This window comes from Sus scrofa, chromosome 14, assembly GCF_054392235.1.
Source record: "Sus scrofa isolate SSC_HxYL_T2T_F1_AM1 chromosome 14, Sscrofa_HxYL_maternal_Yorkshire_Landrace_v2.0, whole genome shotgun sequence".
NCBI classification, from domain to species: Eukaryota; Metazoa; Chordata; class Mammalia; order Artiodactyla; family Suidae; genus Sus; species Sus scrofa.
This window is the reverse complement of record NC_139396.1, coordinates 23,295,618-23,319,797: the sequence shown is the minus strand read 5'-3', so window position 1 is coordinate 23,319,797 and position 24,180 is coordinate 23,295,618. Positions and strand designations below refer to the sequence as shown.

General features: G+C 39.8%; 2 protein-coding genes across 22 annotated transcripts in view; one reads left to right on the top strand and one right to left on the bottom strand.

Moving 5' to 3' along the window:
• Window positions 1-2,418, bottom strand: part of LOC100157850 (CDC42 binding protein kinase alpha-like) — a 72,852-nt gene extending 70,434 nt beyond the window's left edge. For 12 of the 21 annotated variants that reach the window (XR_014826407.1, XR_014826408.1, XM_084994566.1 and 9 more), the window contains exon 1: window positions 2,243-2,418. Coding sequence is in view for 1 of the 21 variants with exons in the window: in XM_084994561.1 (XP_084850687.1) it covers window positions 2,243-2,248 (6 nt within the window). In the remaining 20 variants the exon portion in view is untranslated. Of the gene's footprint in view, window positions 1-477 lie in introns of all 21 variants that reach the window. The other 9 variants (XM_084994563.1, XM_084994572.1, XM_084994585.1 and 6 more) reach the window with 5 other exon arrangements.
• Window positions 2,419-2,532: 114 nt separating this feature from the next.
• SPTLC1 (serine palmitoyltransferase long chain base subunit 1) overlaps window positions 2,533-24,180 on the top strand; it is a 55,897-nt gene continuing 34,249 nt past the window's right edge. The window contains exons 1-5 of the mRNA XM_003483378.5: window positions 2,533-2,612; window positions 5,338-5,445; window positions 7,600-7,694; window positions 18,130-18,223; window positions 18,770-18,842. Coding sequence (XP_003483426.1) covers window positions 2,556-2,612; window positions 5,338-5,445; window positions 7,600-7,694; window positions 18,130-18,223; window positions 18,770-18,842 — 427 coding nt within the window. The 5' untranslated portion in view covers window positions 2,533-2,555. The remainder of the gene's footprint in view (window positions 2,613-5,337; window positions 5,446-7,599; window positions 7,695-18,129; window positions 18,224-18,769; window positions 18,843-24,180) is intronic.

Below are 24,180 nucleotides of genomic sequence, written 5' to 3'. Positions count from 1 at the left end.
AAAGGCTTCTTATGAATGGAACTCCTTATAACAAACTCCACTGAGGGCTGGCATCGCCAGACAAAGAGACAACTACATCTTGGAATCCCAGTCTATTTGACTGGCTGCCAAATGTACACCAGTATGTGCAGAGACGACAGAGTTTTCTCATTCTTCAATAAACCAAGCTCTTCAAGACAAATAATTAGACAGAACAGACTTAGACAACACGTTTAGAGGACCTAGACCTGAGTCCTACCCTATGGAATTTCCTTCTTAGGACAAAAAACATGATACACAAAGACGAAAAAATAAAAGAAAAACCCATAACCATCTCTGGGAGGAAAAGAATCAACAAGCCAAGAGTACGCTACCAAATTTATTTTCTCCTGATGATCGAACTTCAGAAAGGAGATAAAGGATTCTTACCACTCCCATTTCCCATAGAACCTGCAGGCAGAGATCTGGGAGACTGACCCACATGGTAAGAATTCTCACCTTCTGCTGGCTTTTGTCAGGTGTCCCAGATCTCGTAACTGCAGCAATCTTTACGCAAGTAATATCCAACCAGGAAAGTTGAGTCCCTTCCCGGTCACCAACTGCCAAAGAGGAAGGAATTGTCCTCTATCCTTCTAGGTTCTTCTGAATGATTTAATGACATGACACAGATCAATCAGAAAAAGATTATACAAACTTTTAGCAGCATGTGTAGATGGAAGAGATTCAGGAAAACTGAGAAGAAAAACTGAGTAACTTACCAAAATGGCTGAAGCCCTCGCCTTAAATATCATCTTCAGCTAAAGAACAAAAGAGGATGTGGGGAGTGGTGGTTTGGGATTTCAAAGGAGAGGAATAAAAAATCATCAAGCATTTGAGGAAAAACAACACATGAAAGAAAACTAATGCTCCTGAAAAGGTAATAAATCAAATACTGAAAACACTGAGATAAGGATAATTGTAATCTCAGGGGAGCCATAGCAGTTGTTTATATTTGCTATCTCCAGTTCTAAAACCTAGTTCAATCAGCTCTCACCTACAACACTCCATCAGAACTGCTGTCATCAAGGTCACTGGTGACCTGTCCTCAGAGTCGCAGTCATTTCTTGTCTACCTTTCCTGGCTTTTCAGCAGCATTTGCACCAATGGCTGCTCTTTTCCTGGAAGCACTTTCTTCTTTGGCTTCTAGAACACTACACCCGTTCTGTTTTCCTCCAACCTTCCTGATGCTTCATTCAACAGCTTTGGCTGGTTCTGCCCTGGGGCTCAATCCCTGAGACTCCTTCTCTTCCATTCCTTAGGTGATCTTATCAGGTGTGTTTATATACCATTTAAACGGAAAAAATGCCATTTTCCAATGACAACTCCCAGGCTTACATCTTTAGCCCTGACCCCTCCCCTCCATTCCAAACTTGTTCCTCCAGCTGGTTACTTGGCATTTCCCTGGCAGCCTCCTAGATGGAGCACACAACCTAGCCCAAACCAGCACTTGATTATTTCTCACCAAACCTGCTCCTCCTGCCTCCATCCTCATCTTAGTCACTGGCAGTGCCATTCTTCTTCCTCAGGACAAAACCTTGACTCATCTCTTTTCCTCATACTCTTTAACTAGTCCATGAGTAAATCTTAACCTTACTTGCAAAGTAAGCCCTTCAGAATGCTGCCATTTCTCTATAGCCTCTTGCAGGACAGGGAAAATGATTCCGACTAGGAACCATGAGGTTGAGGGTTCCATGCCTGGCTTCACTCAGTGGGTTAAGAATTTGGCATTTCTGTGAGCTGTGGTGTAGGTTGCAGACACAGCTCAGATCCCGCGTTGCTGCGTTTGTGGTGTAGGCCGTCAGCTGTAGCTCCAACTGGACCCCTAGCCTGGGAACCTCCATATGCTGTGGGTGCGGCCCTAAAAAGAAAAAAAAAAAAAAAAAAAAGGAATGAAGTTGTACCTTTATGTCAAACCATGTACACAAATGTATTCAGAATGGAAACCCTAATGGCATTTTAACCAGTCTCCCTGCCTGCACTGGACCTGGGCCCGCTGCCCCCAGAGGCCAGAGATGCCCTTACTCTGCCCTCACCTCTGCTCTACACCTGCCTCCCTCCCTTTTCCTGGCTTCCTGCTGTGTGATTTCCTGCCTTTCTTTTATCCCTTCTTGGCTTCTTCCATTGCCTCTGTTAAAAATCCCCCTGCTTTACATAGAGTTGAAAACCAAAGAAAACGTTATAATTGCTAGGGAGTCCAGATTTCAGAAGTACTGGCTTTCATTACCTCCATCCTGAGAGCCCAGCACCGGGTCTGACCACACAGTGGCCAAGTTGTGAACACCTGTGGCAGGAACCTGCCTGTAGCTTCCCACACCTCGCTCAACCAAGCGCCATCCTGAGGTCAACACCTGCAGCTTCAAAGCTGGAAACCTTCCCCCGCCCACGCAGCCTCTGGCCACCCAGTACGCAAGCGCAAGAAGGCGGTGCCTAGCTCCGACAGCCCCGCCTCCCGGGCGCGTTAGCGTCACTGGGCCGCGCCGCGTAGTGCCTGACGTCTATGCGGCCCGCCTTCCGGAAGGAAACCCCAGCGGCTAACTATGGCGGCAGTCGCGGAGCAGTGGGTGCTGGTGGAGATGGTCCAAGCGTTGTACGAGGTGAGTTTAGAGGCTCTAGCTGCTCGCGACCCTGGGGAGTGGGACGTTTTGTGTGGATTTATGGTCTGAGGCCTGACCGAGGCTGGCTTGGTCATGCCCAGACGCTCGGCGTCCCTCAATGGACGGATTCACAGGTGCACACCTTTCCCAGCGGCGGAATGTGGGGAGGCACAGGAGGAACCGGGGGTCGCGTTTTGCGCTCTGGTGAGTGCAGTGCCTTCTTCAGGCCCTGTCCGGATGCAGGTGAGAAGCTGGTCAGAAACCAGAGTTGGGACTGAGGGTAAAACGGGTGTTTAAAATAGAGTGGAAAATCTCAGTCTGGAGAAGTCCTGGGGAAGTCAGGTTCTTGGAACTGTGGAGCAGGTAATAGGGGAAAGAATTGTAACAACTTGGAGTTTGTTTTTGTCAGCAGATAGGGTTAGAAAAGAAGCCAAATGATTTAAGAATGTGAACGAGTTGTCATCCCTCATATTTCCCATTTTCTATCTTGTAAAGATAAAATTATTTAAGTTTTTTTAAGGAAGACTAGTTAGGAGACTTTTTTTTTTTTTTTGGAAAGGCCAGCTTTTTCAGGTATGTAAGATAATATCAAGTGAAAATGTCAGTTTTGGAGAACTTCATTCATTCGACATTTAGTGAGTTTCCCTGCATTGTACAATAGAAATTTCTACATGTTCCTTATCTGAACTGTACCATGTTTCAGTACACTACATGTGGCTGTTAAGCACTTAAAATGTGGCTAGAGCAACTGAGGGGCTGAAATTTTCACTTAATTTAATTTTGATGTGTGTTTAAACAGTTGAAAGGTGGCTAGTGGCTACAGTATTGGATAGCACAGATCTAGATGCTAGGAATAGTGCAGTGAACCACAGGCAAAAGTCCCGTGGTTATAGAACTTACATTCATTTAAAGTAAATCTCAGTTTTCTTTTGATAATTTTTTTAAAACTTAATATTTAGCTTACTGGCAGGGGTGATGTTGCAAGATTTATCATTGCAAGACCTATCAGGACTTTTTGAAAAAACAGTTAAGAAAGCAAATATGGCTAGGCGATATCCAGCCTTAGGTTCGAGTGATTAACAAGAGCCACTAAAACATAAGATTTTTTTTTTTTTTAGAAATGAATAGCTTCTACCATATATTGCTGCTGCTTTTTTGAAGACTGCCTTTTGACTATGTAACTTCTCATACCCTGGTATTGACCATGAATAAGATTAGAGAGAAATCCTCCTGGATGTTTCATTTCCTGGGGAAGGAAAGAAGCTGCTTTTGGGATTTTTATTCACTAGACATTTCAACTTAGGATGATTTCTTTGTGGAGTGTAATGTTTACTGACTTGGACATGCATTTGCTGACTAGAATCCAGTAATAGAGAACCCAAAGGGTTTTTAATGCCAGAGTTCTTATTCTTAAATTAATTGTATTTAGGAGGGATCAGCACATTTTAAAAATAATCTTAGAGAAATTTCTGTGTACCTTATATGTAGAATTTGAGGAATCTTGCTGCATATCTGTGCATATGTAACATGTATGTAGTTTTAAAGTTATTTGTGCATTGATCTGAAAGTTTATATATGAATTTGTCAGCAATTTCCCTGTCCCCACCTTCTGAGTTTTTTAAACAATTTTGAATCATGATCACTCTCTTTCTGACTTATTTTTGAAAATAATTTGTATTTACATTTCCTTTTTTTTTTTTTGCTTTTTAGGACTGCACCTGCAGCATATGAAGGTTCCCAGGCTAGGGGTCTAATCAGAGCTACAGCTACCGGCCTACACCACAGCCACAGCAACGCCAGATCTGAGCCACATCTGCAGCCTCAGCACAGCTCACAGCAACACCGAATCCTTAACCTACTGAGCGAGGCCAGGGATCAAAGCCGAAACCTCATGGTTCCTAGTGGGATTCGTTTCCACTGCACCACTACAGGAACTCCCTATATTTACATTTCTAAATACTTCTTTTAAAAGACTTTTTAATGACAACCTATTGAAACATAGCACCCCATAACTGACTAATGTGAATTTTTTTGATACCCGGCATCTTCTACATGCATTTAGTGTGTCTGATTTTATAAAGCATAAAAATCAGCCTGGCTTTTAACCCAGAAATGTACAGATGAAAAGAAGACCTGACAATTGTACTTTCATTAAGGTACCTTTATGCCTGTTGACATGGAAAACACTACATACTTTTGGGGAATGAATGAAGAGAGATCTGCTATTTCTTTAAGCATTTATGAAGTCTTTTTTTTCTCCTGCCATGTCCCAAGGAGGATTTAAAGAGGCTTATCAGGGATACAGAAATATAGTAAGATGTGCAAAGCTCTTTAAGAATTGAGAAAACTGATTTCCAAATAATTTTCAACTCATCCATGGTACGTGAGGGTGGTAGAAGAAGGCTTGTGAAGTTGTGAAATGTTTGTTACAGTCATTTCCTACCAGTAAAAGTATAACTTACCTAAAGGATTTGATTGTTGAAATGTTTGACTATTGGAATTCTGTGTCAGGTTTTATTTTGAAACTTAATTTTTATTCCTGAAGATGTTTTAAAGCTGAGATTTTTCATGTTAGGAGAGATTGCCTTCTGATAGAAATTGGAAAATAAATGAGTAGTAATAGGTTAAAGGTCATGTGTAGAAGTATATTCAGGAGCATTATATTTTATGTGCAGGTTTTGGAATTCAGTTCTTGTTTTGTTTTTGTTTTATTTTTGTCTCCTAGGCTCCTGCTTATCATCTTATTTTGGAAGGAATTTTAATACTCTGGATAATCAGACTTCTTTTCTCTAAGACTTACAAATTACAAGAACGATCTGATCTTACAGTCAAGGTAAGAAGTTAAATCTTTGTTTTATTATTCCATGTGTGCTTATAGTTGCCGTTTCTTTCAAAAAGAGAACTTGTGATGGCTCAACTATATATGTTAGAATATTTCCTGGAATGTAAGGAAATGACTGGGAATGAAACGCCAGGATAAGCAAAATATGAGGAAGTCAGGGATTGAGTGAATATACAGAGGAGTACCCTGTTACAGGTCCCTGTATTTTGCTGGGTGTCAACAGCAGTCTGGAAACACACTCGGTGCTAGAAGGGAAGCACAGGCAACTGCTAATTTCAGATGTCCTTGTACAAGATTACATGAGTTGCTTGGGGAAAGCACCACTGTTTCTGAAGCCTGAATGAAAGTTTTCCCTGCAGTCTTCATAAAGGAAATTGGGAGTTGGAAAGAATCTTTCCCATCCCACCACTCCCTTCCTTCCCACCCCAAATTGAATTTTGGTGTGTTCTGTATGGTGAGGGACCCAGGCAAATAAAGCCCAAGCCAGACAAACTTTAGGAAATAGAAGTATCTAGAGGACCTAAGGTGCTACCCACTTAGAATCTGATGGTATGAGGGACCTTGGAGTTTGCGTTGCTGTGGCTCTGGCATAGGCAGGTGGCTACAGCTCTGATTCGACGCCGAGCCTGGGAACCTCCATATGCCGAGGGAGCGGCCCAAGAAATAGCAAAAAGACAAAAAACAAACAAACAAGAAAGAATAAATGCAAAATAAGCAAAATACTTGTATTGCATAAAACAACAGGTAAAAGGAATAAAGTGGCTTTTTATAAGAAATAAATTTCCAGGAGTTCCCATCATGGCGCAGTGGTTAACAAATCCGACTAGGAACCATGAGGTTGCGGGTTCGGTCCCTGCCCTTGCTCAGTTGACGATCCAGCGTTGCCATGAGCCTTGGTGTAGGTTGCAGACATGGCTCGGATCCCGAGTTACTGTGGCTCTGGCGTAGGCCAGTGGCTACAGCTCCGATTGGACCCCTAGCCTGGGAACCTCCATATGCCGCGGAAGCAGCCCAAGAAATAGCAAAAAGACAAAAAATAAAAAAAATTTTTAAATGAAAGAAATAAATTTCCAAACAACCGAATCCTATTAGAATAGTTATGTCTAGAGTCTTTTTTTTTTTTTTTTTTTTTTTGTCTTTTTTAGGGCCCCACCTGCGGCATATGGAGGTTCCCGGGCTAGGGGTCCAGTCGGAGCTATAGCAGGCCTATGCCACAGCCACAGCAGTGCCAGATCTGAGCTGCATCTGTGACCTACACCACAGCTCACAGTAACACCGGATCCTTAACCCACTGAACAAGGCCAGGGATCAAACCCACATCCTCGTGGATACTAGTTGGGATCATTAACCACTGAGCCATGATGGGAACTCAAATTTTTTTTTTTCTTTTGGTCTCTTTAGGGCCATGCCCGTGGTACATGGAAGTTCCCAGGCTACAGGTTGAATTGGAGCTGTAGCTGTTGGCCTACACCACAGCCACAGCAACTCAGGATTCAAGCTGTGTCTGTAACCTACACCAACAGCTCACGGCAGCGCCAGATCCTTAACCCACTGGGCAAGGCCAGGGATCAAACCTGCATCCTCATGGATACTAGTCAGATTCATAAGCCATGACAGGAACTCTACAAGAGTCTTTTTGTATATTCCAGTTACTTCTGAATGCCTGCTTATGGCTTGTAGAAACAGTGCTTTGTGGTGTAGTTGATCCCTTCTCATCATAGTCATATCTATAAGAACTTTGTGCACAGCCGTCTGTAATATCTTGCCATAGAGACTAAGTTCGCTTATTTGTACTCATACATCTCACGTTCGTGTTGTAAACTTTCTTTTTGTTTTACTGTCAATGGCACTTATACTTCTTTACTTTCCACAGTGAAAAATCTTAAATATTAAAAATTTTTAAAATTTTCCAGTCACCCACCAAGCTACATGGAAAGAACTTTAGCCTGAGTTAAGGAAAGAGGTGAGGAGTTAAGTACACAAAACTCAAAAGTGATTCTGTCATTTCATCCGCAATAGCTAGACCACTATCTCTAGCACTATGTTCATTACAACAGTTCCATTATAGCAAACGATTTAGGTACTGCTAGAGTCGCTGTCAAGTAAGTAGCGTTGTGCTGTGTTTTAACTGCTCTTCTCCTGTAGGAAAAAGAAGAATTGATAGAAGAGTGGCAGCCAGAACCTCTTGTCCCTCCTGTCTCAAAAGACCATCCTGCTCTCAACTACAACATCGTTTCAGGGTAAATTGGTTTTGTCACTCAAGGGCTTGTATTTCCTGTAGGTCAACTTGCCAGAGTACGCAGTGGTTTATATAGTATTCCTTTTTTTGGGCCACACCTGTGGCATGCAGAAGTTCCTGGGCCAAGGATTGCACCCAAGCACAGTAGTGACAGTGCCACATCCTTAACCACTAGGCCACCAGGGAACTCCCTATAGTATTCCTTTTTTAACTGGGAAGCAGAAGCTTGAGTCTGGCACCTCAGACCACTTGGCCATCCTGACGTGCTTACCTTTTTTAACTGAAATAAGACTGTTAGAAATTTCCGGAGATCAGAAACCAGCTGCTTTAGTTCAGCAGCATTTCTACTTTTTCCCACATGGTTTGTTTCTGAATTTAGACCTGTTGTAAGTTACCTTCATAACTACATATTAATAGTATGCTTACACTGCTGTTTCTATCAACAGTTCAAACCTGTGTTGTTCAGAGGTCAACCGCATAGCTAAAGAAATCCCCTCCCATCTATCACTTACTCTTGCCTCACAGACAACATAACCGCTGTCTTGAAGTTGGTGAATGTTTTCTCTTTGCTTATATTGATATTTTTACCACGTATGCCTGTTGCCATGAAAGGATTTGTTATTCTCTTCAAAACTATGATGCCAGGGGAGTTCCCATGGTGGCTCAGTGGAAACGAATCTGACTGGTATCCATGAGGACGCAGGTTTGACCCCTGGCCTCACTCAATGGGTTAAGGATCCAGCGTTGCTGTGAGCTGTGGTGTAGGTCACAGACGCAGCTTGGATCTGGAGTGGCTGAGGCGTAGGCCAGAGGCTGCAGCTCCGATTGGACCTCTCGCCTGGGAAACTCCATATGCCGTGGGTGTGGCCCTAAAAAAACAAACAATAAAATTAAAATATGATGCCAGGTATTCTCCGTAGTGTGTCCTTCTCCTTGCAGTCTGATCAGAGAAAGGCCTGTGTTCTTTACTTTCATTAATTTCTTTGGTCTTAGGAAAGTTTTACTTGTTCTGAAATCAAACTTATCAATCATTAACATTATAGTTATGAAATCCTTACTACCACAGAGGTCTAATTTGCCTGTTTTCCATATGACAGTCATTCTTTCCAATATTATTAGTTAAATCGTCCATTTTTTAACCTACTGATTAGGAATTTCCCTTCTTTCATATGTTAGGTTCCCTTGTAAAGAATCTGTTTCCGGCTTTATTTCTGCTCTTGGTGAATTTGTCTCCCTGTGTCAGAAACTCACTTGTACCACATTTAATAATAGGCCTTGACTAGGGGTCCTTCATGTCCTTGTTCTTCAGAGTTGTCTAGGCTGTTCTTGACTCTTCACTGTGAATGTAGGTTGAGTTGATCAGATCTGAAAGAAAATGAGTTTGGGTTTGTGACTAGTCATGCACTGCATTTATGGATTAGTTTGGAGAGAATAGTATATTGCTAATACTGAATCTCATCACCATGTACCTTTGTGTATCACTTGTATATTTAGGTCTTTTACGTTTCTCATAAAGACTTTGCCTAACTTTTTTTCTTACTTTTTATTTTGAAATAGTAGTAGATTTCACATGCAATTGTAAGAAACAACACAGACAGATTCAGTATATCCTTCTTCAGTTCCCCCCAGTGGCAATGTCTTGCTTAACTGTATCATAGCCAGGACACTGACATTGCATATATCTTTCAATAGTTTTGTCTCTAGGTACATTTTCATTCTGTCTTGAGGAGCGTCATTGTCTTTTTGTTCCTATGTTACTGCACTGGCTAGGATACCTCCCAGGCAGTGTTCAATAGCAGCAGTGGTGACAAGGGCCTCTGGGTCCTCTTCCTGATGGCTTTTAAGGGATAACCTGTATGGTGCCTTCCTTTCTCTTCCTAGTTTGCTAAGGGGACTTTTTGTTAAAGTCCAAGTATTCAATTTTATTAAACTGTTTTAATCTCTTGAGATGATTGTGACTTTTCTCTAATCCATTACTATATTAACTTGCACTAGTTGATATTTTTGGATTAATTAGGCATACACATAAATTATTATGAGAAAAATTATAGGTAACCATGCCACTTATCCTCACCCCAGGTTCCCACTTTATAGACTTGCAGTAAGATGGGAGAGTTACTCTCTGGAAAGACTAAATATAAATTGAAAGTCCTAAGAATGAGTGAGGGGACAGATGTCATTGTGAAAACAGAATTTGGAGTTCCCGTTGTGACACTGCGGGAACTAATCCAACTAGGAGCCATGAGGTTGCAGGTTCGATCCCTGGCCCAACTCAGTGGGTTAAGGATCTGGCATTGCCGTGAGCTGTAGTGTAGGTCACAGACTCGGCTCGGATCCTGCATTGCTGTGGCTGTGGTGTAGGCCGGCAGCTATATCTCCGATTAGACCCCTAGCCTGGAAACCTCCATATGCTGCGGGTGTAGCCTTAAAAAAAAAAAGAAAAAGAAAAAAAAAAAACAGAATTCAAGTATAAATCTGCAGAATGAATAATAATCCGATTTCCTCCAACTTAGCACTCAGGAAGTTGAAAACCAGCTTTATACCTCATACTCACCTCACTGAAGGATTCTTCTTTGGTAAAACTCAAAGACAAGAGAAGGAAAATGGAAAATACTGTTTGGGGTCTCCACAAGTGAGCAAACAGATCCATTTTCATTTACATGGAATGAAGCCCTCTGTCTGTCAAGATTCTGAGCCCTTTCCACAGTGCCTAAAAGTAGCATTTCAGTGTCTTATTTGTAAAAATGGGTGGACAACCTTTTAGGCCATTGATTTTCAGCTGAGTGCCAAAACATTTCAATAGGGAAAGAAAAGTCTTTTCAACAAATTGTGATGCAACAACTGATCATAGACAGGTAAAAGAATGGCAATGGATCCTGACCTCACACCATGGAAAATTAATCACAGACTTAAATTTAAGAGTCCAAACTGTAAATTCTTAGTTTAGAAGAAAGAAAATGAAAGAGTAAATCTTCATAATCTTGATTTAGGTGGTGATTTTTAGATATAACACAGAAAGCACAAGCAACAAAAGAAAAAATAGGTAAACCGGACTTCATTAAAATTAAAAATATTTGTGCTTCCAAGTACACAATCAGAGAAATGATATACAATCCCACAAAACAGGATAAAATAATTTTCAAGTCATATATTTGATAAGGGGCTATATCTAAAATATAGAAAAAGAACTCTTAAAACTCAGTAGTAACCCTATTTAAGCATGACTATCTGGTTAATTTTTATGCATTGCTGGATTTTTTTTTTGCTAATATTTGCTATTTTTAGCATCATTATTGAAAAATGAGTTTTTTATTTTCCCTTACTGTGCAGGTTCATATTTGGTATCAGAGAAATATTAGTCTTACAATTTTCTTGGCAACAGTCTGTATTTGTTATGTTGTTTGTTCTTTTGAGCATGGATTTTTAATCATGAATTTAAGGTCTTCAGTGAGTTTTTAAAGCTATTCATATTTCCTTCTTGAGTTTTGGTTACTGTCTTTTAATAATTGTTCATTTCTTCTTATGTTTTCAAATGCATTGGCATGAAAAGTTCATAGGATTCTCCTGAGCAGTTAATGTAGAAAATATGTGCATATAGCTCCATGTACAGATGTATATAACAGCACATCTGTGGGCTTTGTGTCTCCATTGCAGGCATTTGTGCCTCCTTTCTTACTCAGATTTGCCAAAGATTTGTCCTCTGGTATAGTTGAGTCTCTGTTTTATTTTCCTTCATTTGGGCCTTCCTTGCAGACACAGGCATTAACCCTCTCTTTAGTGCCACTCTATTCAGCACCGCATAGGGCCTTTCTCATTTGCTTCACTCTTTCTTTCCTTCATCCCCAGCACCTGCATCTGTTCTCCTCCCCAGTGAGGTATCCCACTGTAAATACTTGCTTTCTGTTATTGTTTCATGGTATTAAAATCTTATATTTTATTATTTTTATTATGTATATATATGTGAAACCATATAATCTTAACGTTTTGTGAATGTGTGTTTTTAATTTTGTGCTCTGGACTTCATTCTGGTTTTTTGACAGCCACAGCTCAGGTCACTGCTGTGGCATGAGTTCAGTCCCTGGCCCAGGAACTTCCACATGCTGCAGGTGCAGTCAAAATCAAAAACAGCAGCAAAAATAAATAAATAAATGAAATTTTAAAAAAATTCTTGGTTCCCTTGGGACAGGCAAACCAAGAAGGAAATAATTATAGTGTTAACTGATGTTGAGTGGTATGAAGAAATATAAAGCAGGACAGACAGAGGTGGGATAGCCAGGTGGACTTCTTGTCCAGTTCTTCTCACTGGTACATATTACTCTGTTGTGTGTGGCCACCATGTTTTACTTCGCCATTTTCGTCATGATGGGTACTAAGATGCCTCCACTCCCCACTGCCACAAAAAACCTGGTGATTAAAGCTAGTGATTAATATCCTCTTGTGAACCTGTTTGAGTCTCTCCAGGGGTCTGGAACCAGGAAGCAGGTACTGATGATGTATGCCTGTCTCATTTCCCTGTGGGACTTTTCTACATCAAGATTCTCCTGAGTTAGTATGAGGGGTTCCAGTTTCCTACAGTCCATGCTTGATAAGAGTGTTTTATTTTCATTTCTCTGGTTATTTGAGCCTTTAGGTATCATTTCATCTAGTTATGATCAGCTGCTGGGGTTTTCCCTCCTGTGAATGCCTCTTCATACCTTTTACTTCTTTTTCTGGTTTTTTTTTTTTTTTTTTTTTGCCTTTTCTAGGGCCACTTCCCACGGCATATGGAGGTTCCCAGGCTAAGGGTCTAATCGGAGCTGTAGCTGCCAGCCTACGCCAGAGCCACAGCAATGCAGGATCCAAGCTGCATCTTCGACCTACACCACAGCTCACAGCAATGCCAGATCCTTAACCCACTGAGCAAGGGCAGGGATCAAACCCGCAACCTCATGGTTCCTAGTTGGATTCATTAACCACTGAGCCACAATGGGAATTCCTTACTTCTTTTTCTACTTGATTCACAGCCTGTCTTTTGATTAGCTAGAGTCCCCTATACTGTGTGGATTTTAATCCTTGGTCAGTTTTTGAGTCATACTCTATTGTAGTGTTCGTTGTTGAAACATAACATGGTGATTTTATATTTCTGTACATTTCAAAATGCTTACCATGATGAGTCTCGTTACCATGTGTCACCATACAAAGCTATTACATGATTTTAACTTTATTCTCCACACTGTATGTCTCATACCCATGACTCGTTTACTTTGTAATTGAAAGTTGGTATCTCTTAATCTCCCTCACCCATTTCTCTTTTCCTTTCATCCCCTCTTCCTTCTGGCAGCCACCAGTTTGTTCTCTGAATCTGTGACTTTGCTTCTGTTTTGTTGTATTTGTTCATTTGTTTTGTTTATCATAGTCCACATATAAATGAAATTATATATATTTGTCTTTGTTTTATTCCACTCAGCATAATACCCTTCATGTTGTTATAAATGGCAAGATTTTATTTTTTTTTTATGGATGAGTAATATTCCATTGTATATATATACCACATCTTCTCATCCATATATCTATCAGTGGGCAGTCAGGTTTCTTCCATATCTTGGCTGTTTTTAAAAATGTGGAAATGAACATAAGGGTGCAAAAATATTTTCTCAGTAGTGTTTTTGTTTCCTTTGGTAAATATCCAGGAGTAGAATTGCTCGATTGTATGGTAGTTCTATTTTGTTTTTTGAGTAATCTCCATACTGCCTTCCATGTAGCTATACCAGTTCACATTCCCATGAACAGTATACGCAGATTGCTTTTTCTTCACATCCTTGCCAGCATTTGTTTTTTGTGGTCTTTTTGGTGATAGCCATTCTGATAAGTGTGAGGTGATATTTCATTGTGGTTTTGATTCACATTTCCCTGATGATTTGTGATGCTGAGCATCTTCTCACATGCCTTTTGGCTGCCTGTATTTATTTCTTTGGAAAAATGTCTATTCAGGTCTGCTGCCTACTTTTTTAATGACTTTTTTTTTCTTTTGGTGTTGAATTGTATGAATTCTTTAGATGTTAGGGTTTTATTAGTTATATCATTAGCAAATATCTTTTCTCATTTAGTATGTGACCTTTTCTTTTTAATAGGGTTTTTGCAATTCAAAAGCTGTTTAGTTTAATATTGTCCCATTTATTTATTTTTTTCTTTTGTTTCCCTTACCTGAGGAGTCATATCTAAAAAAATATTGCTAAGGCCAGTGTCAAAAAGCAAACTGCCTATGTTTTCTTTTAGAAGTTTTATGGTTTCAGGTCTTAGATTTAAGTCTTTAATCCATTTTGAGTTGATATTTATATATGGTGTAAGAATGTATTAGTTTGACTCTTTTGCATGTAGCTGTCCAGTTTTCCTAACACCATCTACTGAAGAGGCTGTCTTTTCCGCATTATATATTCTTATCTCCATTGTTGTAGATTAATTGCCCACATAAGTGTGGATTCATTTCTAGGCTTTCTCTTTTGTTCTTTTGATCTTTATGTCTGTTTTTGTGACAGCATCATATTATTTTCATTTCTGTAGCCTTGTGGAATAGTTTGAAATCAGGGATCATGATACCTTCAGCTTTATTCTTCTTTCTCAAGATTGTTTTGGCTATTTGTGATAAAATGTTTTTGAAGTATTTTTTCTAGTTCTGTGAAAAACGCCATTGGTGTTTTGCTAGGGATTGCATTGAGTCTGTAGATTGTCTTGGGTAGTATGTTCATTTTAACAATATTAATTTTTAAGCAAAATTAATTCATCCAACCCATGAGCACATTACTTCTTCCCATTCATTTGTCTTCAGTTTCTTTCATCATTGTCTTAGAGTTTTCCAAGTACAGGTTTTTTACCTCCTTGATTAGATTTATTCCTAGATATTTTGTCCTTTTTGATGCAATTGTAATTGGCATTGTTTTCTTGATTTCTCTTTCTGATAGTTTATTCTTAGTATATAGAAGCACAACAGATTTCTGTATTTTAATTTTGTATCCTGCAACTTTACCAAAGTCATTGATAAACTTTTAGCAGTTTTTGGTGGCATCTTTAGTATTTTCTATGTACACTGTCATGACATCTGCAAACAGTGAGTTTTACTTATTTCTTTCCAATTTGGATGCCTTTTATTTCTTTCCCTTGTCTGATTGCTATGGCTAGAACTTCCAAAAGTGGTGAAAGTGGGCATCCTTGTCTTGTTCTTAATCTTAAGAGGAAATGTTTTTATTGAGTGTATTAGCTGTGGACTTGTCATTCATGGCCTTTATTATGTCGAGGTATGTTCCCACATTGTATAGAACCCACTTTCTTGAGAGTTTTTCTCATAAATGGATGTTGAATTTTGTCAGATCTTTTTCTTTATCCTTATTGAGATGATCATATGATTTTTATTCTTCAGTTTTGTTAAAGTGGTGTTTCATGTTGATAGCCTTGCATATATTGAACTGTCCTTGCATCCCTGGGATAAATCTTACTTGTAGGCTTAGGCTCCTTGCTTCTTGGAAAGAACCTTTGCAGTTATAATTATACTCCCATTTGTAGGTCGCCTACCTAGGAGTATGGGTCTTGACTCTGTCATATCTCTGCCTCACCTACCTGTCTTGGTGTGATACCTTCTTTATATCTGTAATTGTAGAAGATCTTATCTGCTAGTCTTCAGGTTATTTTTATCAGTAGTTGCTCTGTAAATAGTTGTAATTTCAGCGTGCCCACGGAAGGAGGTGAGCTCAGGATCTTCCTACTCTGCCATCTCGGCCACTCCCAGCTGCAGTAAATTATTGTTTAATTAGGTGTGTACATTGTTTTTTAGGCATAATGCTATCGTACACCTAGTAGACTACAGTGTAGTGTGAACATAACTTTTACATGCACTGGGAAACCAAGAAATTCCCATGACTCTCTTCATTGTGATATTTATTTCATTGAAACTGAACCTGAAATGTCACAGTTTTCTTGAGTTCTAGATTCTTTATTGGTCTAGTGGCTTGTTCTCGAACCAGTGCCAAACCTGTTGTTAGTGGAGGTCTGTAGTATTTGTTTCTTTCTGGTAAAGCACCATTCTTCTAATGGTAATTAATGACTGTCATTAATAATGTGGCTGTGGGTTTTGATTGGGAGGGATTTTATTTTCCCTCTTTAGACTCTTCTGAAGACTTGATTGTGGAGATTTTTGTTGTTGTTGTTGTTGTTGTTGTCTTTTTCCTTTTTAGGGCCACACCCGCAGCATATGGAGATTCCCAAGCTAGGGGTCAAATCGGAGCTGTAGCTGCTGGCCTGTGCCACAGCAACACTGGATCCAAGCCACGTCTGTGACCTATACCACAGCTCACAGCAATGCTGGAGCCTTAACCCGCTGAGCAATCCCAAGGATTGAACCCACAACCTCATGATTCCTAGTCAGATTCATTTCCATTGTGCCACAATGGGAACTCTGGGAGATGTCTTTCATATTGGTTTTATCTGCTTCTGTGAGGACCTCTGAAAGTTCCGCAGCTCCAGGATTTCTGTGACGCTCCCTCTCAGGCTTACTTCTGCAGACCCTCATGGAGCACAGGTGTGAGCCTTTCACTTCTCTGCTCCAGGTGCCGGACAGAAACAGGATGTCCGCAGCCCTACATCATGCTGGTAGTTTATTGTCTATCGTCAGGGACTTTGGTTATACTTACTCCTGGTAGTTTGAGTCCTCTTTGTGTAACAGTTTTTGCAGAATGAAGTTCTGAGACGTAGGAAACTGAATGTCAGTGGATTTAGAATCAGAGAGGATGATTTAAAAGAGAAGAAGCCCTGGAAGCTATAGGGGGAAAGAACTCAACAAGCACTTCTTATAATAAGTTGAAAGATAGGTTCTTACCCCACTTTATAGATGAAGAAACTGAGGCTCATGGTGGCCAGAAACTGAGTTTCTGAAGCTGTCAGTAGCCGTGATGTTGATGGGAGCTGCCTGACTGACTTCACAACCCATGTTCTTTTCCATGAGTCTTGTATGAATTCATCTGCTTTTGTGGATTTACTTCAAGTTGTCTTTCCTTCCCTAGTTTCCCAGCAGCTTTCATTATTTTTCTCATGTAAAGCCAGTTCTGTTAATACTAATGAGAGTAGTTTTTCCCAGTTTTTTCTGACCCACCAAGCAGCCACACAGACCACTGCTTGTGTGTAACAGAAACCGTTCCATCCTTTCCCTGGCCCCACGAGGTGCATTTCCATTCTGTAGGTAAAATAGTCTGGCTGTGACTAAGTAAACTGATCTCACAACCCTTTAATAGCCCACCTCCCATAGTTTGACTGTGTTTTCATTTTTGGCTGCACCTGCGGCATGTGGAAGTTCCCGGGCCTGGAATTGAACCTGCGCCACAGCGTGGACCGCTGCACTGTCAGTGCCTGATCCTTAACCTACTGGGCCACAAGAGAACTCTTTAATGTTTTTGAAGCATGACTTATAGCTAGAGCGTTTGTCAGCAAAAGACATAATAGGTCATCTCCTCAAGAGCTGAACTCAGCTCCATGCTCCTGTGTAACTGGCCACTCCATTTATTCCCTTTTGAGTAGGAGAGGGGATTCCTTTTAAATAGTATTCCAACATTAACTTCAGAAATTGGGAACAAAGGTCACTTATTCTTTTAGTGGCTTCCTATAGATAATGGTTGTTTTTTTTTAATTATGGTTGATTTACAATGTTGTGCCAATTTCTGCTGTATTGCTAAGTGACCTAGTCATGGAAACACATATTTTTAAACTACTTACCTGTAAGATTGATTTGCTCTGCCTCTTCATGCCTTCGATCTTGATCTCTTCATGTTTTCCCCCTGTTTGTTTTATTCCAGATTTTTTTCTGAGGTGCTTTATTTAGCTGCTACTTTCTTAAGTGTTTTAAAACCAAAACAAAGGTTTGCCATTTATCTATCCATCTTGGAATTCTAGCTCACTTTGTTTTTTATTTAAGTGGCACAAGGTAGCCTATTAAGAATAGAATTAATGACCAAGTATCTAATTTTTAATATGCCATTTTCTAATTTTACTTTTTAAGAATAAAAAGAGGCGTTCCCGTCGTGGCACAGTGGTTAACGAATCCGACTAGGAACCATGAGGTTGTGGGTTCGATCCCTGCCCTTGCTCAGTGGGTTAAGGATCCGGCGTTGCCGTGAGCTGTGGTGTAGGTTGCAGACGCGGCTCGGATCCCGCGTTGCTGTGGCTCTGGCATAGGCCGGTGGCTACAGCTCCGATTACACCCCTAGCCGGGAACCTCCATATGCCGCGGGAGCGGCCCAAGAAATAGCAACAACAACAAAAGACACACACACAAAAAAAAGAGAGGTAGGGGACCAGTATGTAGGGGGAGTAGAGTGACAACACTTGTGTGTCTATCCGCCTTGGGGCAGTGTAATAACGTGTGTCCTGTAACACAAATGACTGCTGAAGTATACCACTTTTGTCTCTTTCCCCAGCCCTCCCAGCCACAACATTGTGGTAAATGGAAAAGAATGTATAAACTTCGCCTCATTTAATTTTCTTGGACTGTTGGATAACCCTAGGGTCAAGGTAAGCAGCACCTGGGCTGAAATGCACAGATTACAAGACTGACTTAGAAACTGGACATAATCAAAGAGACAAATGTAGACCATCAGACAGAGCTATAACCTAGTTTTCAGCAGAGGGAGACAAGAACGTCTGATCTGGCTTGGTGCTGGGTGACAGCCAGAGAACTCTATGAGCCAAACTCAGGTAATACTTGGAGATGTGTCTAAGAAATTGCTTCATCTCTTTTGAGGTTGGGGGCCAGTAAACTTTTTTTCAGGAAAGGCTAATGTCCACAGATGCCAAAACATAGAAATGCATTGAGTTAGCCAGGTTTTGATGAGCAAGCTAATATACGATTCCATGTGTTAAGTCATATGTCTAAATCTGCACATCCCTCTTTTCTGTATATCCTGTTAGAATTGTCTTAGTTCTAAGAAAGGAAGAAAAGCTAGGGGGCTGGGAAGCTGTGTGGGTTAAAGAGTAGGAAATGTCAGTTTGAAACTCTTAAATTATCACAATCTAATTTTTCTTTTTTCTTTTTTCTTTTTTTTTTTTACTTCTACAAAGGCAGCAGCTTTGGCATCTCTAAAGAAGTATGGTGTGGGGACTTGTGGACCTAGAGGATTTTATGGCACATTTGGTATGTTTTTTGTCATATTTTTCAGACAGCTATTTTCAGGAATTAAAATTCAGTTCGACTTCAAAACTGCTCAGAAATGGTATCCTTAATTAATTGTGGAGTTAAGCTGGTGAACTTTCTAGAAGATTTTGTTTGGAACTGTTGGTGGGCGATGCGTGGGTCTGGGGCTGACTGTCCTTGTAAGAGCCATAGGAACCTAAGGTGCACTGTCTCGGTTGGGCGAGGCCTGAGCTGCTGTCACACTTGCCCCGAGAGACAGTGGTGTGAGGAGACAGTTTTAAGGGGAAGCATCCAGTTGCAAGTGGTTCTGCTCTTTATAGTCGTGCAGGAACCCAGATCTTCCCTCTTGTGGCTCTGGAACTGAGGGCACTGTCCTTGTCTGCATGGCTGAGACCAAGTGACGAGTCTGGAGGAGCAGGAGTGCAGGTACTCGTGTAGGTGGGCAAGCGGTATGGCACATCATTCTGCCCACATTCCATTGGTGAGCACATGAGCCAGGTCATGCCTCTACAGAGGGGCCCGGGAAACTGCTCTAGCTGGGCGGCCACCATGTGCCAGGAGGAAAGGTGAGACCAGGTTGGGGAGTGATAGAGTATGGAGCCCTTTTCTTTCTGGTATGAAGATGAAGGATCATTGATTTCCTTGTTTGTGAATGACCCAGGGATAGGCTAACTAGATGTTAGGATCAGAGTGTGATTTCAAATGTCACGAACTCCCTAATTTAGAGGCATCAAAGAATCATATATTGTTCTTTGCTTCTGAAAATTTGTTAAGTAATTGTTCAAATGAATGTATTACTGGAAATAATCATCTGGTTTACAAAATGTCGGAGGGTGGGGAAAGTGGAGCCAGAGAAGTCTGTTTTGTCTTCTTTGCTCATTTTCATTTCTGGGTCTTTGTGTGTGTTTTTTTTTTGTTTTTTTTGTTTGTTTGTTTGTTTTTCCGTTTTAACTGTTAAGATGTTTTTATTTAAGGGAGCACCTTTCTTTATCCCTTAGCTAGTTTAATGCTTAAATTATTTATATTGGAAACAGACGATGGGAATTAGTGTCCAAGAATCCTGCAGCTAGAAAGCATCTTTAAAATCTTGTATTCCAGCATCCCAGATATTCAAAAAAGGAATAGAAAGCCCAGAGATGTTAAGTGACTTCTCATGGTCACAGAGATAATTAATTTTAGTGCTTAAACTAGGAAACAAGTCTCCCAGTTTCCAGTCTCAATGGCAAGATCAAAGGCTTAAAAGAGCTCAGATCAGAGTCTCCCTTTTCCCTCTAGCCTAGTGTAAACATGAATTATTTGACTGATTTTTCTTGATAGGATATTATTTCCTTGATAAGAATTAGAAAACTAGAAAAGGCATTTTTTAACAGGGTTGTTTGATGTAATCTGATCAACAAGGCTTTCTTTTCATGATCTACTTGCTGTAATAAAGAAAATGCTTTCTTAAAAGCCTCTCTTTCTAGTAGATTTTATTTGCATGTGTGACCTTGGCTCTTGCTCGGGAGTTAATCTGAGAAGACAGATAAGAGATTTATTGCTAAATCAAGTTGTAAAAAATAAATAAAATGTTTCAAACCTTCAAGACCAGTTTTCCCAGAGCTGTGGAAATACATTGTTATAATAATAGCCCAGTCAACTTTCCGTTTGGATCACCTGAAATTTAAAATACATAGCAGCATGCTATGTACTTCTGACCTCCGGAGTCTTTCAAAGTAATGGTTTTTAAATTATTTTTTTTAATTGAAATGTAGTTGTCATACAATATTATATTAGTTTCAGGTGTACTAGACAGTGATTTGATGTTTGCATACCTTATAAAATGATCACCATGATAAGTCTAGCAACCATCTGTCCTTAAAGTTATGCAATATGATTGGCCATATTCCTTATCCTATATATTGCATCCCTGTTGCTTATTTATTTTATAACTGGAGCTTTGTACCTCTTAACGCCCTACATCTAATTCTCCCCACCCCTCATCCTCTTCCCCTCTTGCAGCCACCTGTTTGTTCTCTGTATCTATGAGTCTGTTTTCATTTTGTTTGCTTTGTTTTTTAGATTCCACATGTAAGTGAGATCATATGGTATTTGTCTTTCTCTGTCTTATTTTGCTTATCATGAAACCTTCTAAATCCATCCTAACTTGATTTTCTTGATTGTATAATTCAGTCCATGATACAAACTTCAAGAGGTTTAGAGAGGTAGTGAAGTCTTCTCCCCGCCATTACACCCCACAAAAAAAGACGGCTACTAACAGTAGTTCCTTGTTAATTCTTCCAGAGACTTTTTTTCAGCATGTGCAAACCACTTCCGTACATTTCCCCACCCCACCCCCACCAGTTTTAGAAAAATGGTAGTGTACCACATACATGTTCTGTGCCTGACTGTTTGTTTTAAATTTAGAGTGGATTTGGTCTTTCAGGTGTCTGAATGGGCCATCAGAGGCAGTATAATGAACATGTTATCCTGCTGAACACCTTACACTGCCTCTGATGACTATTTTATGTCAGTGTGTCATCCTTATCCTAATGTGGTTGAAGATACAGACTGGTATCTGGACAAAGGCTGAAGGTTAATTTGCCTTGTAGTGGTTTTGTTATAAGATGAGTAATGTGTATTATTTTCTGAGTACCTTGTCTTTCTTGTAAACTTGTCCTTCTTAAAACTCGTTTCATTCTTCTCAACAGTTGCCCATGTTTGCTTGTCATCTTTTTGCCTTTCTTTATGTGTGTGTTGTACATATTTTTACTTTTTGGTTTTCTAGCAGGATATTTTCTGTGTTATTCCTTATTCTGGAACTAATCACTTAAATTATTTTAGTTATATTAAATTACCTTGAAATTTCAGTGTTGTGTAAGTTCAGAGAAGCTACTCGAGGTCACCTAAGGGTATATTTTAAGTCTCTAAAATGCCCTCCACAATTAAATTATTCTGAATATTTAGGGTCACTTGTCCTTTGCACTGAGCATTAAGTTGGAAGTAAAGGCCCCTTTTCTCCCATTTGAAGGTACTTTTGTATTCGTGAGACTAAAGTCTCTTTCCTTGGAGAAATTGCTTTTAATTTTGTTGTTTTCCCCCCTGCAAGTATTACTCACCGCATCTTGTTTTCAGTGATGAAATACTCTCTCTTTTAGCTTTTTACTCAACTTTTCAGATAATGAATGAAAGTCACTTTTTGTACAATTAAATTTCCTTATTAAACATTCTCTTTGTTATTTCACAATAATATATTAGGTGAAATTAGATGATTACTACAGAAAAAGAAAATTGACAGTCGAATTAAAATTCTTCTAGTTTCTTAGGCTAAATGTTCTCCTGCCTCCTAAAGGCCCAGCTGATTGTTACCCACATGGTCTTGTAAGGACTGTGTGGGTCACAAGTTTTTCCACCCTCTCATCTTACTATTTTTTTGTAAGGTTTGTTTGGTTTTTTTACCATTTTATTTTATTTTATTTTATTTTATTCTTTGGCCACACCTATTGCATATGGAAGTTCCCGGACCAGGGATCGAACCCACACCGTAGCAGCAACCTGAGCTGGTGCAGTGACAATGCTGGATCCTTAACCCACTACACCACGAGGGAACTCCTCATCTTATTGTTTTAATGTGTATTTTAGAATCTGTCAAGTGGTTTTATCAGGTTGTGGAGCCTTTTCTCTAAGGCTGACGGGATCCCGGTGCACTTGGATGATTTCTCTTTGTTGATCTGATTTGTTTGTAATGCATTCATATCTCATTTACCTGTGATTTATTCCTCCTTTGCATGTCTAATGTGTACTTGGCTCTTTGGTCTTAAACTAAATCAAAAGACAATTAGTAGCAGGCTTTCATAGTGAGAGATAATGGCATTTAATTGTGTTCTAAAGCTATTGGTAAACAATTGTTCGTTTATTTTTTTTTTAATATTTTCTTTCATTGTTTTAGGACAGTCACCTCAACTGTGACTGCATGTTTTAATAGGAAGGGGATTTCCTAAAATTCCTAGATCTGCCACTTCTTCCTACCAGTTATGGGGTTGTAGTTTTCCCTGTATAGGCAAGGAATGATCTTTGCACAATGTAGAACATTTTGGTAAGAATCATATAAGATACTCTGTGTGGAAACATTCTGGAAAACATTCAGCACTATTTTTATGTTCTAACGTGTGCATAAGTGATATTTATACTCTTAAGAAAAATTGTGGAATCTCAAGGGATTTTTAAAGTATGTAACACAAAAATATGAAGATGTTAAAGAAAAATATGGTTTGTTTTTAAACTGTTCTAAATTGACAGTTTTGTGGTCTTCCTCTGAAAAACAGCCAAGAAGACCATAATACCTCCTTTTATGCTGATAAATAGGAAATTGAACAAGTGACTTTAAGATAGTTCTTAAATATCCAGAATTTGGATAATTTAACTAGAAGATAGTGTAACTTTTTTCCTCCTAAAAAATACTTTTTCTGATAAGAAGGGAGAGGCAGCAGAGTGGTAGGGACCATTAAGAGAGAGGGCACTCAGCACTAACAGGAAGAAGAGGAAGACGAGATACGCCCGTGCTCAGCTGCGTGGGAGGTGGCTGTTCTCTAGTGCTTTGCTGCTTTCCTTGTTTCCTTGCCAGATTCTGCCTGAAGCCTTTTCCTGGCAGCACCTCTCAAGGAAGGGCAGGCAGGCAGGAGCAGGAGCAAGTCCCAGACTTGGAGGTGTCAGTGTTACAGATTTAATGCTTGAAGAGCTAAGTGCCATTTTGGTACCATTTTGATTGACTGGGAAGTGTATTCTTCTGAACATTGTTTTTATAAAATCCCGTACTTTTAACGTTGATCTAATGAAAGTTATTATATAAAAATGACTATCGGATAATGGAATTCAAATGATTATTTCATGTGGTTTTATGTAATAGACTATGTTGATACACATTTTAACTTATAAATGGGAAGAAATATGCCTAATTTTTTATCATTACTTGATTGGAATGAGATAAATAGTTCATTTTCACAATTCTGTATCATCCTTTAAGAAGTCTACAAATGAAGTGGGCTTCAATTTATTTTATTTTTTTAATTGCTGCTAAATTTTCTAATTCCTCACTGTACATCTCTTGCCATCAAATTGGGGTTTAGTTTGGACCAGTTGTGTCTTATCTCTCACTCAGTAGCCTGCTCCCACCCCAGCCTAATTCACAGTCAAGGGTCTTCTGTCTTTAGTCTGAAGTCACTGTGGATGTGTTGTAGTTCTGAGTGCAAAGGGGCCCAGGGGCTTTAGACCCAGACCGCACAGCTCAGCCTTATAGCTGCCCTCTGGGCTCAGAGTTCTCCAGTGACAGCTGCCAGACATCTGTCTTAGCTGTCTCGCATTG